General features: G+C 34.3%; 1 protein-coding gene across 1 annotated transcript; it reads right to left on the reverse strand.

Moving 5' to 3' along the window:
- Positions 1–577: 577 nt before the first annotated feature.
- KIAA0825 (KIAA0825 ortholog) lies at positions 578–17,654 on the reverse strand. The gene is made up of 3 exons (XM_009574159.1): positions 17,520–17,654; positions 6,362–6,530; positions 578–1,252 (listed from the first exon to the last, which is right to left on the reverse strand). The coding sequence occupies exons 1-3, from the start codon at positions 17,648–17,650 to the stop codon at positions 578–580; spliced, it is 975 nt and encodes a 324-aa protein (XP_009572454.1). The 5' UTR covers positions 17,651–17,654.
- Positions 17,655–18,848: the final 1,194 nt, after the last annotated feature.

The following is an 18,848-nucleotide window of genomic DNA, read 5'->3' on the forward strand; positions in this document are numbered from 1 at the left end:
AGAACAAGAAGAAATGACCAGGTAGCATTAACTCTGTCTTACTGTACTTTCACAAGACTAGAAAACTTAAAATTATTTTTTTTTCTTTTAGAATTAGAATCTGTATAGTAATCTTTTGGGTCAGCTCTGATGTATGAATCTGTGTCTACTTCATGATCACATTATTGTACGGACTTTCTTATAATCTTTAAACTTCTGACAATTTGAAAAAAGTGGGGGAAGAGGACTGAAGAGTTGTGTTTTTTTAAATCTGGATTAAATAGTTCTTATTCTAGTATATAGTACAGCAGTTGGAATAAGTTAGACTGAAAAAAATAGCTATGACATGACAACGTTATCCAGTGAATTATAATGGGGTTTCTAGATACATAAACATAAGATACTCTCCCTTACTTTAAAACCTTTTTCATCACAATTCTGACACAGTCTATAATTCAACTGCAGCAATATGGTTAAAACATCAACCTGTAATTAATAATCTCAGGCCTCTCTCTTCATAGGAAATAATCAACTATATTAAAAAAAAAGTAGTAGAATTAAAATAATATCTAACTACAACGAACATAAAATAAGGCTACTAACCCACAGCATGAACTGTTCCTCTATGCTTCTTGGAAATCTTGTTTGCCTTAGCTATATGTAGAGCATTTTCTTTGAACTGCAGCTCACAAAGTCTTTCAAGAAGAACTGTCATTTCTTCAGTGATGGTATCCAGATAAGTTTCATTAATAAACTTCAATGATGAAGAAGGATCAATAGTTCCACTCAGTACATACAAATCCTCTTTTATCATTGTGCACAATGTGGGTACGGAACTTTGGTAACCGTGAACCACCTTATCAAAATTCGTTTCACCACAGCTAGACAAAATACAGTTCTGTAGAAGATCACTAACCAGTTTATTCTGCATATTTTGATACTTCGTTAAGACTTCTGATTCAGGATAAAGAAACAAAAGTTGCTGTATGCACTGAGTTTTAAATTCTATTCGTTGTTGTAAAGCATTAGTATTTGTTTCTTCTTGATTTTGCAGTCTATTTACTAAAAATCGTCGAAGATGCAATCTCACATCATCCCAGAGAGATTTCACATCCATAGTTGAATCATCCTCAATCGCATGAAGGGAAGATGTTAACTCAAAAGACGTCCCGCTTGGAGTACAGGGAAATGAGACACCACACTGACTAGAGAGATCCAGAAGGAAGTGAAGTATCATTTCTTCTTGATTTTGCTCATTCTTCAGCAAGCTTTGCTAACAAAGGTAAATCAGACAGTATTTTAGAAATGTTTTGTTAATTCTGGTTCATAAAATGAACGGCTTCATGCTAGAGTATCAATTGTTTCCAATGCCAATTATCTTACCAGCAAATAACAGACTCAATCAAATTGCTATATAAACAACACACATAACAAAGCCTGTTTTCCCACGGCTTTATGCGCCAATCCATCTCTTTGTGTACCTGCTCCAGTAACTCATACCCCTCTTCCCATATTTCTTACATTCTCAACCTCTTTTCTCAATCAATTCTAACCCATAATTCAAAGGAAAACTTTGGAAAGCTCATTAGGTAAGCCTTGGCAGCCTGCTTGTTGTGGTCCACACATCTTTGAAAGAAAATGGTATGAAAAATTGCTCAAGATTTACACAGATAATGACAGGTTTTGCTCATAAAACCAAGACAGGGATTAATAAAATGAAACATTGTTGCTTTCTATGTTCTGGCTCAGCAGGCAACCACCAAAAAGGCCATTCTAAGGATAAAATAATCTTTCCAGGACCCCTCTGAAGAACTAAAATTGAAAACTTGTTAAGAATCGAACAGTCTTAGATCACACAGGGCAGAAGAACAAGCAGCTGCGTAGCCCGTCAAACCAAGATGCAGACTGATACATTAACAATATAGTGACCTCTAAATACATCTCAGCTGCATGGGTTGGAGAAGAAGGAAGCCAGTTAACAAAGCAGGTGAAAGCACAAGGATGCATGCGCTGTTCCTACTTCACCTGAGCCTGCTCCCTCTTGGTCCGGGGCCAGGATCTCTGACCTTAGAGACCTGCAGCAAACAGCAGGTCCTCTTGTCACAGCTCAATGCTTTCTACTTGGCCCAAAATGACACAGAGTCAAACAGCACTCTGCAGCTTTCCTTAATGTGCGTGAGGCGAATCATTTGCATGAACAAGGTATGTCCAATATATGAGTAGAACACAACCCCAAAGTCCCATGGTCACTGGACACCAAAAACTCCTTCCTCTCTCAGAGAAAAAAACTTGCCTGTTATAAACCCCTTTCCCACATCCTCAACATTTTTCCTACTGCAGGTTGGCTTTGGCCACAGTCTAGGCCCATCAACTTTTTATTTGTAAAGACCTGCTCTCAATCCTCCAGCTGCACTAGAGCCGACTACAGATTTCCCCATCACAGTCACAAGAAAACTGAGTGACATAGGTGGTACTCTTGATTTTCTAGGTTTCAGGAACCAAGCAGGCAAGCCTTAAGTGAATCGGGATCTAGAAGCCCTCTCACTTGCTCCCCCACCTCCTATTGCTTCTCTCCAACAGAGAAAAGCTTTGTGGCAAATCACATAAGGGTAGTTCTTTCCACTCCTGGCCTTTATCTGGGTCTCCCAGCTATACTGCATCCTACAGAGCAAGGCTGGTAAAGAAACTGTTGGCTACCTTCCACCTTCAGAACTACTGGTTTATTTAACCTACAGTATTTGAGGAAATGATTAGTTTTATTTCTTTTCCCATTTTGAGAGAGAGAGAAATAAAACAAATTAGAGTATGGTATTGCATAAATATAATAATTTCCAAATACAAAGTGTTCAATTTTTCTACTGTAGCAAACTTTTATCAATAGATAATTTACAAAAATATAAAAAAGACAAAATTTAGAACAAAAACTTCACTGGGCTTTTTTTTTTGCCCCTCATGCTTTTGAGTCATGAAAATTTTCAATATCAGAACTCCTTTGTTCTGGATGATTCAAAACTGTTGCACTCCTATGGGAGAAAACTAGAATTTAACCTTCCTATTGGCCTCTACTCCGGAGTGCTCCATGGTAAAAATTAAAAAATAAAAGACTTGCACCACAGTAGCTAATTCTGAACAAAAGACAGAAAGCATGACTGCCTCCCATAAAGGAAAGTCTTAAAAATAATAGACTAGCTATTTTTCTTCCATTTTACATTTTTATTTCAGAATGCTTTCTATGAATTTTTTTTACTTACAAGCAGGAAACACGTGGAAGACAGAACAATAAAGGAAAGTATCAGTCAAATATCATCCTACAGAAGCATGTGCATGTGATAAAAATACGTGTAACTAGTTAAAATCTTAAATCATACATATCAATATGCATATACATAAAACTGATTTGATTTTCTTTTATTATCTACTGAAGTATTCTATAAAGTTTTGTGGCCCCAAAGAGAATGTGTCTCAGTGTGTAAACTGAAACCCTAATCACTAACAACTGTGCTGAAGAGTCGAGTCTCCACAGGTAGACTTCTGGAGTTTAAAGGTTAATTTTTTTAATGAATTATGCTCAAATACTATATTCTGAAATGAACAAAACAAGAGAAGCTGTCAAAACAGTGAATGTAACTGATGCCTTTGGATGATAAATCCAAAATGTCTTCCAAGCAAATCCCTACTGCTATTTTTTAAGGTTAAGCAGAAATATTTTTATTCATGAAAGCCAGTAAGAATCTAAGTATTGTTTCAAGCTCTTTGCAACTTAAACTAAAGCATTAAAAAGGGAGCTTGCAGACGCCATCTTAGACTTAGTGTTACTCAGAAAAAGAGCCCCTAACGTGAACTTTGAAGCTCTGAAAACACACTGTCATCAAGCCTCTTTGAACATTGCCTATATTGACATAGGCTTCTCTATTTAAAAATTAACCTGTAAAAATACTTCAAAAGATGATGCCAAAACTATTCAAGAGAAAAAGATCCAAATTAGTATCCAAAGGTTTTAGAAAAGCATGAAAAGTTCTTATGAGCACAGAAAGTTAGTGACAATAATATACAGGAAAACATTTCCGGTCTACCAACTGGACTACTACCTACTATAGACTATTACCTATCATATCAATAAACAAATCCAGTAAGATGAAGATTTTGTTAAAAAAAGATTTTGTCATTAGTTTAGCAGGAACAGAATTTAAGGAAGATGTGTTCATGTACATATTCAGCTTTTAAATATTTAGAATTACAGAACAGTGCACAGAATGATGAAATTTCACATACTTAACATTTTCAAGTTTCATGAAGAACCTCTCAGTATTTCCACGAGCGTTCACAAATGCATGAGAATACCACGCTAACAATAAATGTAAATACAGCACCTCAGCCAAAGCACATACAGAACTTTCCACTATTTTTTTAATTGTTCCAGCAGCTTAAAAGATAAACAAAATCCCTAACAAAATAAACATACATAATAAGGGATAATAATGAACAGGGATATTGTCCTGAAATGGAAGGAAGGTTACTATTTTTGAAGATATATTATATGATACTTAATCAAAAGCTTGCAAGTGAGAAAGTCAACTGAGTAATTAGTTCAATGGATGGAAATACACATTTAAGAAAGATCACATTGTAAGAATCTCATTAATGTTGAATATTATTGAAAATAGTTCACTGCAGACCTCTTTATGGAGCTAAAGATTATCTACTGCAAGTATAACTTCTTACAGATGGATTGTCTATGCTAATACATACACGCTTTTCATCTGTAGTCTCATCTACACAACAGGCTGGATTATCTAAGAAGCCATGAGCCTGGAAACAGTGATGTTCAAGTTCCTTAGCTCCACAGATGTTTTCCTGATAAGCTGTGCAGAATTGAGACATTGAGAATTAAGGCATCTCACACTTTGCTGTCTGTTTAGTAGCCTTCCACAGAGCCATTCGCAAGGCTTAACTGGACTCCACAGCCCACAGCCAGACTGTCATGCAGTCAGTAAGCTCCTGCGAAGCTGAAAAGCTAGACGGCACATTTTGTATAAGATATACCTGAAGCATTCCAGAGATGGGGACATTTTGGTGTTTCCCAAACAAATGCCGCCACCTGGTGTTCAGGTATATGGCTTGAATAGGCCTCAGAGAAGGAAGAAAGGGGGGAATGGACATAAGTAAGTCATCATTGCCATGCCCTCTTCTGAGGCGGTTTAAGTAAGGATCCAACTGGACTAAGAGGAGTAACAGAAGACTTCGTAAGTCACCATTTTCTGGGATTCTCTCGTTTTGTCTAGACCAAGTATGATATGTAGCAGTCTCCGACACCCTTCAGTGGGGTGATTATTAACAGCAACATTCATACTGATCACCTGTGTTAGAAGGAGACAAAATCACTTCTTCACCACATGAACATTAAAGACCTGGTGTTTCGAGAGGTGACTTCCTCATTTGACACAGCCTAATATCCAGTGGGTTCAAGGGTGACTGAAAGATCAACAACCAGTTTTAAGAGTTAAAAAACAGGCGATTTGATGAAGCTTGAGCTCTAGTCAGGAGATAGTCCCAAAGGAGAAAATACTCCACTTCTCCACAGCATTTTTCCTCTGCTAATACAGCCAATCTTAACCCAAAGGCATTCAGGTCCTACAACTAAGCCATGACATGGAAGCGACAAAGAAAAATCCACTGGATATTGTTTATTTGTTTTGACATTCATACATATGCACATCATATAAACACATATATACATAGTTTATATATAAACAGGCTGTCATCTACTGAGGTATCGTCCTTCACTTACCTAGCCAGTTCAATTTTCCAGACTTCCATTTCCACATATATTCTAAGGTTAACTTTTAATAAAAATTTTGGATAAAAATGCCTTCTAAAATGATGGAATTTTTCGTTGAAGTGAAATTTGATTTCTGGTTATGTCTAGCACAACTTGCTAGGACAAAGGATGTAGCTCCCACATTTCTAATTAGAAAAAGTAGGTAGGAAGTTAATGCTTAAATAATGCATAAAGGACACTAATCTGTATTAGGTAAGTTAAATTTATGCTGATACAAGTGAAGAACAGGCAGTAACAGTAACAGCCTCGGTGTAGACAGTAACTTCAGATGTTTTTTACCAACATGTGGTTATAAGCAGTGCTGAATGTGTGGTAGTATCGTGAAAAGATTTTGTCCCAAGTTTGTCTATTTAAGGCGTGATCAAAAGGAAACATAACCCCCTGCTGCAGACATAAAAACAGTACTAAGCCTTACAATAAAATTTCTGAACTATCCTTACCACAGTGACGACTGAAATGAGAAAACTAATTAACCTCAAAACCTCCCCACCATCATATAACCAACTTCCCCAAACATTAAAGTCTTTAGTAAACAATTTTTACCAAGGTCCTAAGGAACTCCATCAGCTCTCCATGGTGTGTAGCACAAGGTCTGAGAGAACTAAAATTGCAGTTGTTTAGCCACTGAAGGCAGTCAGTTGTGCTTTGTAGTATTTCATCGGTACATATCTCATTTACTTCTGATTGCAGGTCTTTAAGACACTGTTCTATGCTAAAAAAAAAAAACAACAAAAATCACAGGATTTTTTTCATTGCTTGGAGATAAAATCATTTTATATATTTCATATTTTAAAACGAAAAACCACTACAAATTAATGTAACACTAGTCCTTCTTCTTCATAGATTAAATTACTCTCACAAAATAAGGTCTGAATTTGCAGGATTAACATTTAAATATAGTTGAGCTAGAGCTAAAATAAATTTCCTTCGGACTGTACCTTCCTCAGTAAGAGTAAGTACTGCCTCACTTCTCAAACAATCTTGTACTTTTTAATAAAGTAGTTAGTGAATAAGACATCATCCAACCTAAGATCTGGTCCTTGGTGCGTAATTAGCTAAAGCAGAGAATATAAACTGAATCAACTACCATATTCAGAGGTGAATGTTTTTGCTCCTTTAGCAATCAGCAGTTGTTTTATAATACATAACATATATTAATGACTTCTTAAAGACCCATTGACATCACAGAAAATGCTGAAAAGAATTTTAGAGTCAGTTGTGCTGAGAAAGCAGATCTTTTCATTCTTGTTTTTGTTATTAGAATATTCGAAAGAAAACACGAGTTTGTTTTCAAGGAGCTGATCCACCCCTTAACATTCCCCTAGAATCATAATCCTGTTTATGAAATCAGAAGTGGCTGGTATGGTTATTACAGGGATTTCAGTTGCAAAAATCACAAAAACAACTGAAAATCCAAAGCAATTTACTTCTATTTGTGTGGACACTTACACGAAAACAAAAAAAAAGAAAAATCCAGAAACAATCTAACTCTGTATCTTTTCCTACAAAAACACCTTTACAGTATTATTTCATAAGTACTTTTTTTTAAAAGCAATGCTTAATATTTTGTATAGTTTCAGTCAGAAAAATCATAGGTTTAATACAAATAGAGCCAACAATAAGACTGATGCCAGTTTTCGTTTACTGAAGCGCAAAGTGATTCTCATTACTATTTGAATTTTGTTTTGGAGCATATTATTTATTCCATTTATTCTCTTACGGCTGATAAGGGATGCAAGGTTTAACACAAATTAACATTTAGTTCTTTCTATCTCTGTAGAGTTACAGGATTAGATGAGACTCAGCTCTTCACAGGTATTTCAATGTCAGATACTTTTGACCATATTACTTTCTATTTTCACGACATCAACCAAACAACAGACTTGCCTATCGTACTGCCACTTGCCTCTCTATTTTATAGAGATTAAGTATGGCTGTTTTTCTTTAACTGCTCTCTAATATTTTCAAACTTGACTAGTTTTGGCAAAAGAAGACAAAAGAAAATTAGAAAAGAGGACAGGAAGAGGAGAAAAGGAGAACGAGAAGAGAGGGAAGAAAAGAAACTGGAAAAAAAATCAAATCTTTAAATGTATTACGAGCCATGACAAAAATACCACATTAAAGACCTCCAGTTTAAAAAAAAAAAAGGAAAACTACTTTTTTTTAGCTAGTAACCTTGAATAAGGTTTTCAATTTTTTTCTGTATAACTTCTCTGTGTGGAAAGATTCATTTTCCATGAAATGTCATCTTTTTGGAGGAAAATACTTTTCATTAAAAATATAATCTGCTTTGAATGTGAAACTTTAAAGAAAAAAATCTTAAACACTACTACCCACATCAATTTGTAACAAGAAATCAGTGATGAAAGGCCATTCTGCATATCACCCACTGACTCTACTTCATCATTTAATTCTGCCTGCAGTACTGTTTTCAGGATGTGGAAGAAGTATTTATTTGATTTTCTACTAGATTTTCTCCTTTATTGAGTGATTTGCATTTTATTCTTTTACAGATGTTATGCAATGTACCCTAAATTCCTACTAGCTGCCTCATTCTGACCAACAGCAATGAAGTAAATCAGTGTCATCCATAGCTTTGGGAACTGAGTCTGTTAGTTTGAACTGACATTTTAAAAAAACACTGGGGAAAAAAAAATCCAAATAATCACACTAAATTAAGTCCAGAGATAAACAGTAGTCTGCGTTTTCCTTTTATTTTTAAGTTACCTATAAGAAGTACAAAAGAGAGCAGTATATTTTTTCCGAGAATGCCGTCAAGACTTATCATCTATGATAGGTTTCGCTTTGTGCCTTTTGTTTCTTTAAAATACAGTACTAAATAATAACAAGCTGAATATGAAAACTGCATCAACTACAATTACAGAACGCAAGGATGATCATAAGAATGTAAGTGCAGATGAAGTGTAACATTTTGAATGTCAGAAAAAAAATACATATATTGTTTCCAAAACTATGACTATAAAACTCCTAAAAAAATTTCATCAAAATAAGTAGGTAATTTTGAACAGCTTATTTTCCCATATTTAATTGTATTCATTAAGAATTATGGGTATATTTGTTTTATGCTTAAAAGACATGAGGTAAACCATTCAAATTGTATCTACTTTTATCAAAATGAAGTCACCACATTTTACAGCTGCATTATCTTCAGAAATCAAATTCAGTAGCTACAACTAATGCTAAAATATATAAAAACTTTTAAAACTTATGAATACATGGGTGGCCTGTAAAACACTTCTATAAAATTGATGCAAAAGTCTTCAGACTTTCCCGAGCATGACTGAGTTCAAAACTGAAACAAGTATCTTCCCATCATCAAAGGACCTTATCAGAAGCACAAAGGACTTCTATGAAAAACAATCGCTCTCTGCCTGTGGCCCACTCAGGTTCCTGATGGGATAGCCCAGCCATGAATACCAATTCTAAACTTGACAAAAGATTGCCATCTTTTTAACTTGTGAAACCTGTTCTCAGGACTATGAAACTAAATGCCGCGTTCATACACCTTGACTCCTGGGACACTATCAAAGGCTTTTATTGTGGTGTGCTGATGTGCCTCATTCAATCATACCCAATAGATTACAGCATTGTGCGTTGTAAAAGGGACTACTGTTGTCAGTCTGTGCCAATATGCTTCAATTAGGAACCAGTTTTTACATTAATCTTTGACATAGGAATCTGCGTGCAAGCCAATAAACTACAAGCTACGAATAGGCTACAGCCTTCTCAAGACCAGGTATTTTGGTAATTTGTCCCAACACTGATAAGGGGATTAGGTGGATAAATTTCAGTGGCCCTCCCTGTAGCTAAAAATCATGGTAAGTCTGTTCATTTTATTTAATCCTTTTATTCCAATAAAGTAAACACTGAATTAGGACTAAAACTGTTTTTCATTGAATAAAAATATTTTCATCCTGTTTACTTACAGCATACTGTAGGTAATCATGGTCTCAAAACCATTGCTATTTCTTTTAAGATTTTTTTCAACACTTAGTGTTACATGAACATGATTAATTATAGATACTTATTCCTTTACATGGATTACATCATTAAATGAAATATTAAGGAATTTGGTTACCACTGAAAAAAAACATTTTAGTGTGTATTATCTGACTTTAGAAAGCAATCATTTTAAATAAAAGACTTCTGCCAAATAGGATTACAATTATTCTCACTATGTAGACTAGTATTTAAAACTACAATTTCACATCAATGTAGGGAGAATGAGACTTTGATTTCCTTTTTTAGAAAGGAAATTTGCTGAAGTTTTAAAAACTGTAAACAACATGATTTTGATGTAAAAAATATGCTTAATGTATTTAATGAATTTTATTCTTAAAAGTACAATTACAAAAAGCCATATAAAGTGCTAAATTCCTTTTTTTCCCCCAAATAATCCTTTCATTAAGGTTTAACTACAAAAATATTTCAGTAAGTTCAGTGCGGTAAATAAGCTCCTTTTTATGAACAAATTGAGGCATCAACCCAGATGATGTCAACTGACACTATACATGTATGATGGGAGCGTAAATTATCTTAAAATCATGTGCAGTCAATGGAAAAATACAACCACGTCTATGTGCAACCCTATCTAAATCAGGAATACAAAATCTGGAGTACAACAGGGAAATCAGACATAGTTCAGTACTTAATGCGTTTTCCCCATTTGCTATCATTAACTGGTTCTGTGCTCCATATGTATGTTTTCTGAAACATCCTTTGAAACTCTAAACCCTAATGATAAGGTGAGGCATACAATTCCTGTTTTAGGTGCTCAGATACCAATGTTGAGACGTTGCTGAACCTAATCAGAAGGTGCTTAATTCTTCTGTTGGAAATTAGCCTACTGGTGCTACATTAGAATAGCTGTTCCTGGTCAGATTGAAGGTCTCCATGTCTCTGACAGCGGTCAGTAGGAGATGCCAAAGAACCATTAAAAAAACCAAGGAAAAAAAATGTTAAGATTTCTCAGAATATTTTCATCATCTCTAGCAGTTTGTGACACAAAGACTTAAATCAGATAGTGTCCTTGCATTTAACAGCCCTCAATTAATTTTTCTTCCACAGATGATTCCACTTTTCTTTGAACCTGTGGAACTGTTCAGACATAAACAGAAAAAAATAGCCACCAAACTACTAAGCAAGCAGTGGAATATAAAAGCTCCAAGAAAAAATTAACCTTTCTCTGTAGCAAAGAAATGTGATACTTATGGTCATATGGATTTTTGTAAAATTACACGTGAGGGTTTGTTTTTTTTTTTTTTTACACACTAAGCAAAGTTCTGTTATGTTATCTCTGTCCACACTGGAGTGCTTTTCTGGAGTAGCATGTCTCACTGTAGAGAGTCTCAATTTGAGAACTCCTAGGTGTTCTTATTTATTAAGTTAATGACAGTTTTTAGGAATAACCTAATCATGTGGAAAGACTGCTTTTTAAGTGGCTGCATCAATGGACAAATAGTTAGAAACCAAGTACTATAATGGAACTGATAGTGTAAGCACTGTCATACTGATCCAACATTATTTTGAAAAGCACAGTATCAAAATGAGGGTTGCTGTCTCGATATATCACTTTCCATTGCCTAAGATTACTCTAAGTAAGCTGAAGGATGATCTTCTAACTCCTTTCAATTTCTAACAAGCGCTGTTTCGATTTATTTCATATAGCATATGGAACAGCCATAAAATGACAATGAGATTGGTTAAATTAAACTGCTAAGCTATAAAGTGAAATTATCTTTAAACCTCATGTTACTTACGCTTAAGATCCTCATATGCATGGAAATCTGCCTTTAGAATAAGAGTTTACACATCTTTTATTAAGAACAGACAGTTTGTTTTAAAAGTAATGAAATAATTGTTTCCACTGGTTTTTGAAGATAGATGCACTAACATAATACTACTTTGTTATTATCATGTATATTGATTAAAAAGCTTGACTGCTGAAGATAAAGGGCATTTTATACAAAATCAGTAACATCATTTGGAAACCTGTGTGTCAGGGGACCTGCTGTACACTTTGAGTAGTAAGAAATCTTTGAGAAAGACTTTTACCAGTATAATTCCCACAGCCATTTTCCTTGTTACGCTTTCTCCCATGTGGAAACAAATATTTTGTTTTATTTCATGAAAGCTGACCTGCCAAAAAGGAAATATTAAGAAAATTTCCCATGATCTACAGACAATTTCATGAGGTTATTGCTGATGCCTCAGCACTACTCTGTGTTAATAAACAGCAATTCAATCATAAATATAAATAACTATTTTCCAGTAACTTTTAAACTGCTAGATACAATCTAACTGAAAAAAACCATAAAGATTCATGCAACGAATGTTTTGATAACTTTATCTTGAACAGAAACAAGAGGTTGTGCCAAAAATGGCTATTTCTCATCTTGAATGTTCCTGCAATGCTTATGATAACCTACAGTAACATTCATGGTACAATGGATATCTTAGGATTTCTAAAATTCTGAAAAAAAAGATTATTATAGACCCAGGTCTATAACGTTTATGCTGTTCCATTCTAGTCTACCTGACCATCAGGTTATTCCTTCTGGCATGCCCATTTTCCTACTCTCATTAACCCAACTTCATAAACAGATGAAATTCCTTTTTATATTTTACGTTTTTTACAATGGTGACCTCAACAGCAGAGGAGAAAGATAGAAAGGAAAGCTACTACTGCTAATAATATAGGTTTTGTTATCACCTCATATTTGTGTGTATGTTAACTTTTTTTTTCATAGTTTGATTATATTATTCTCTTATTTATATTTTGTATCTAAGTTCTATTCAAAATAAGACGAATAAGAATGAAGTTAAACATTATTTTGTAAGCAGCAATACGAAATTGATGCGAAGACTGACTACAAAAACTTTACTTCTTTAGAAAAATGCTGTTAAGACAAATATGTCTTAATACTTGTTTTTAAAACCAGGAATTCTTTAAAATACAAGTCTGAAAGTTATAGGCTTATTATAAAGCTAAAAGCCTTGAAAAAATTCACTTCATCAAATTCTTCCTACTGTAATCTTGGACCTTAAGATGTAAACCAAAAACGCAGCCCCTGCTTCAAGGACTTTGCAAGCTACTTCATATTTCTAATTTAGCCACTTACAAAATATATCCACCAAAACTGTAAAGAAACTATACCACTGAAAGCAGAAAGAAATAGAATAGTGATGACTTTGCTGCACCTCAGCAAGAGAAACTTACTCAACAGCTTAACCATATGAGAACCATCTGTTCTAACTGAACCACTGCCTACCTTTAATTTCCAACCTTGTTTTAAAGACTTGAGATATTTCAGTCCGCAAGATGTAAGCTTCGCCTTGATAAGTTATTTCAGAAGACTGGCAGTGAAACATAGGAGTCTTTCAACTCCATTGACCAAAACGTGAGAGTGAAAAACAATGGCTAAAAAACCATTGTCTCCTGTATCCTCCTATGAAATGATTTGCAATATTTCGCAGTGCAGTGAAAGATCTGATTACAGCTTCTGTAGATGTACGTGACAGCTAACTACCTACCTAAGATACTGACACAATTATAATCAGTGCAGATTGGAGCTAAGAAACTGTGTGTGTATCAAAATAACTAATCTCTCAGAAACTCTATGCTGTCCAGCTAGTAAGGTGATAAGAAACAACTATCCTGAATTCAGTGATCATACACAAAGACAACACAGGCTGAATAGGAATCAAATTACATTCCTTTCTCATTTTAATTACTCATTCCTAGCAATTAGTGCAGGGCACTGGGTAGACAGATACTGTTTTGACAAAGATGTTAGTAACATTATTCTAATATCTTAATAGACATTAAAATCTCAACTAAATACTACAGTAATGCACTTGTACAGCAAGCAGGTTACATTCATACAGAAGAGCCAAATTCTTTTTGAGAGCTGTCATAAATATTAGGTCTGAGTAAAACTGACAAAATTATCAGTTTTATTCCTCTACTCTTAGCTCTAGTTTGAAATTCTCCCAAATACTCAACCACTATTGGGATTTTGGATGGAGATGCCTAATTTTGCTAATTCTCTTGAATACCAAGAAAGCGAGTTGTAGCTGCTTCCTGAAAATTCCAGAGAGGAATAAGCCAAGATTTTCTTCAAAATAAAATACAGAAAGATAACTCTTGCAGCATATCTCAGTTTAAAAACACATTAAACCCTTGCACACTCCAATTCTGATACAGGAAAATGGAATGAGACAGGAGTGCTTAATACCCTGTTTGAAACTTCTCCATCCCTTCATTGTGAGGTATTGATAGTGGGAACTATTTCTATGCAAATCAGCAAAGTTATAATCAACAACTGGAAAATGCCATACTAACATCCTTATTAAGGTATTTGCCAGACAGTCCTATTATTCGCAAGTTAAGGATCTTGTTAGTTGCTCAAATAATGTTTACAATTTATACTGAACAGTTATGGGACAAGATGCAACGCTGTAAGCACTTATTAGTATTGACCTCACTGGAGCCCTTGAAAAAAGACCTTCATCAAAATCCCAGATGACTGAATTACTGTTAAATAGACAGAGGGTCAGGTTGAAGTTTATCAGATTGAAGTAAAATTAAGCCTTTGCAAAAAGCCTTACAAAGATATAGTCTCCAGTGTATTGTGGAGATACAACTATCAGTAAATAATTTTGTTGAATTTTGAGTAATTGTTGTGTTGAAGAAGACCTAGAATACCTCACTGTCCTACAGCCTCATAGAATTTATCACCACTTTATCACCACTAAAAGGCAGCCAATCACTCACTGAAGAAAGAATTGAATACACAAAAAAAATCAACTGCTGAAGAGATTTCATGCTTACAACCATTTTCAAGTTATGCACTATAAGCTTGGTTTCCAGCTCTGTACCTTCTTTTGTGCTTCAAAGTATTAAATATCAGCTGAAAGTTTAGTTCTGTGGATTGTGCAAAAATTAACTCCTACTAATTCAGGAAAAAGAAATCCAAAACTTCAGTTTTGCTAAACAGCAGAAGTCAAAGCAAATGTGAGGGGAACGACTGAAGACAAATGGCCATCCTGATGAAATTATGAATGCAACTTCACGCTTTAGAATAACCTGAGACTATGATAGCATATAAAAGTGGCCAGCAATGACAATGGTTTTGAGAGTTCATATTTACCTGCTTCTATATACTGCTGTAAAAATGAAGTTAACATCAAGTATAATAAGAGCTCTGTTATATGATAGTGAATGAATGAACCACTTACTCTCTTAAAACTTACAAATAAAACAATTTCACACAGATGGCCTTTTTTTTTTTGTTATAGCACCAAATAGAATTGGTACAATACAAAAATACTGAAGGTAATTCAACTGCTGGAAAGTGTATCTGATTTGTCGTGTCACACAATTTTATAAAAGCTATTCAGTTGGAAGGCAATAAATGAGCATTCAAGTGATTTACACACTTTTGGATCATAATTTTTTACACAATGTTTTATTTTTAAAAATATATATATGCTGTATACTATTATGTTTATTCTCTGTGGTATAATAAAATCATAAATCTATCTGATGAAAAATGGATTGTATTCCAATTGTATCACTGTAGCGCATAGAGCTGCTCTTATCATACCACTTACAAAGATCAATGGTAACTTGAAAATGATTTCATTCCATGCTACCTCTAATATATTAGCAATAAAAGGACTCTTTTTAATTTAAAAGTCACATCAGCTGCTGTCCATCTTCTTTTAAACTCCTCTCCATTTCTGAAACTGACATGTTACAGGAGCAAAATATCACCTGGTAACTACAGGGCTACTTTCTCATTTTCCTTGTGAAAATTAGTTTAAAAACTAACTTAAGTGTCTATGCAGCAGAAGTACAAAGCTTTTCCTGACACGCATTGCTGTGTACCACACCCTAATCCAATTTCCTGCTCTTCTTGGATATAATACCATTTTGATCTTACAAAACTTGCAGCAAAATACCTTTCTAATTTGTAGGACTGTGTCCCTAAGATGGGGACAATCAGCCTTCTTAAAAGTACAAATAGCTCCACTGTGATGATGTTAATGTAAAAAGTAACATAAAATGTTAACTGATACAAAGTACCATTAAAAGGAACAAACAGCCTGCTTTCCCATAGCCAAAAGTTTTCTCAACCAGCAGCATACATTTTACACACATTAAACCCAAACAGAGTAGTAAAGCAAGCATCCCAAAGACTCATACTCATCTTGATAACTATTTTTCTAACTCTCAGGCTGGCTCTGCATAACGATGACAAAATCACTTTTATTTGGTAGTTGAAGAGGTGACAACACATCTGCCAAAAATGCTGATGCTGTTTTTTCCCAGATATATAAGAACACAGCAACTCAAAACTAAGTACCTATAACTGTGTTATGACATCCACTAAAATCTAAGCAAGTATCTACATTTCACTGATGTCAACAGCTGGAAAACTGTAATATGAAATTTCACTATGCAGTGGTCTACAACAGCGTATTTCCTAGATCTTCACTATCATTGCTACTGTGGGATTATTACTATCACAACTACATTTGTAAACACTAAGTTTTTAAATTAAAATGTTCAAAATGTGATATACGAGTAAGATAAATAAAAACCCGAAAAATGCCTCAGCCTGGCATAAGCAATATAACAATAATTCAGACATGACCTAAATCAGTTTTCAGTGAGCAGCAATGGTTTATCTCCATTCTTCAGGGAGCTGTTTGGGAGCAAAGACCTCCAAAATGGAGGACCAAAATGTGGGCTTCATTAAAATTACACAGTCTTAAAACAGGTGTCATGAAGGGTATTCTTTGAAATCATACGACTCTATAATGTGCACTGTTATCCAAAGGCAAGCATTTTCAAAATTTAATACGAAATTCTGCTATTTGTTATATCTCTGAATGTACACTTAATTTTTTACAGGGGCAATTAGTTTATCTGCTTAAGAGCATCTTTCACAGATCAAAGTATTTTAAAGGTACTAAAGAGTTTAGCCACAAAACACTGCCACCACTTTTCAGATAAGGCACAAAACGTTGAGCTGATTTTTTTGTAGTCATGCAAGAAACCCACATCATGAGAGAACTCTTTCAGTACTTCACTGTTTCTATAGCATTGATATTTGGAAACCAGTATGTTACAAAGAAGTGGACAATGAAATATATTACAAAACAAATTCTAGTTAGAAAATCTTCTATTGCAGCATAACAGTTTTAACTGAAATAGGAAAAATAATGGCTTATATAAGAAAGATTATAGATATATTAACTTACTTGCTTTTTCTACTTCCATTAGAAATGCTTAAAGAACATACTGAGTTCAAATTTTGCTTTTTTGTAAAATTCTGTAGCTCTTTTAGTGAATAAAAATTCTACCTCACATCTGTAGGAAATACAACTGCCATGGGAATACACATTTTCTTCCTCCACTATCACATCTACTGTAAGAGTTCCTAAGATTAAGATGATTCAACTGTTAAAAATACCATACAGAGAAAGACTATAGCACAAAAATTACATGGCACTAAAAATTTGTTAAATGCTGAAGTAGTTAAGGTAAAATTACTACTGAAATAATTATCAGAATTTTAACCTACAACTCGAAAAGAAAGAAGAGAAAAGCCGTATTTCTTCCTAAAATGACTTTCACTAATATTTTGGATACAAATAAAATACTCTTTACCTAGAAGAATTCTTCTGTATTTTTTCATCAAGATCACTAAGGATTTGTTGAAACTCCAATTCTCCAGGAAGGACATTTAACAAACAATCTAAATTGGAAGAATCAAGGGAATACTCTCCTCCCCATTCCATTTTCAGAATCTGTAAAATAGATACAGAAAAGTGATTAAATAATTTAAAAATTCAGACTGTAATTATCACAATATACAACATTTTATTCCTTGGAAACACTTAGATTAATAAGGGAAGTGTTTATGTAGGGAATTATAAAATCAGTGTTGAATAGTAAACCTTGTGCATGCTTCTGAGTAGAGTTCTACAGAGACGGACACCTGTAAAATAAAAGCAGAGATACATTTCATAACATTTTTTTGTTTTAAAAAAACCCAGTTCTTTTACCTTAATCAGAGTAGTAGCTTTCTTCATTAATTTTTTTTTTTTTTTTAAGATTTAGAAGAAAATTCTCTCTATTATAACTGGAAACTCTAAAAATAAATAAATAAATTAGAGGGTAAATTTATTTTCTGTGTGCTTATAATTTCTGTCCACGGAGTAAGTGCTTTCTTAAATTAAGAAATTAAGAAATTAAGCACAGCATTGCAAATAACTAAAGCATAAAAATCTAGACCAAAACACTATAATGTATCAGGAAACAAGTGCCATCTTGCTTTGAACACATTTTACTCAAAAAATACTTTGCCAAACCACAGGTCAAATCCACTGGCCTACTCAAACTAAGACACTAAATCCCAGGAGTCTTTACATCAGAAGCAAAGCATTAGCAGAGTTATTTTTTCTGGTTTTTGTCTTTTCTGTTTTCTCTTTTTTGAGAAATAATGAAATTGATTTTACAACCAGTGATGACTTGGTACCGAAAAAATTACACATTTATGTATGTATTACATGAAGTAGCCAAAATTACATGAATTACGTATTTAATAATACGATTCATATTGCAGTAGCAACATGAGGGACAAATGTAACTATTCAGATGCACATGCTGTTTGGGCAACAAAATATAATGAATTAATCATTGAATCATAGAATAGCTTGGGTTGGAAGGGACCTTTAAAGGTCATCTAGTCCAACCCCCCTGCAGTGAGCAGGGACATCTTCAACTAGAGCAGATTGCTCAGAGCCCTGTCCAACCTGACCTTGAATGCTTCCAGGGATGGGATCCACAATCTCTTTGGGCAACCTGTTCCAGGGCTTCACCACCCTCATTGCAAAAAATTTCTTCCTTATGTTTAGTCTAAATCCACCCTCTTTTAGTTTAAAATTATTACCCCTTGTTTTACCACAACAGGCCTTGCTAAAAAGTCTGTCCGCA

Source organism: Fulmarus glacialis, unplaced genomic scaffold (assembly GCF_000690835.1).
Source record: "Fulmarus glacialis isolate BGI_N327 unplaced genomic scaffold, ASM69083v1 scaffold3883, whole genome shotgun sequence".
Lineage (NCBI taxonomy): Eukaryota > Metazoa > Chordata > Aves > Procellariiformes > Procellariidae > Fulmarus > Fulmarus glacialis.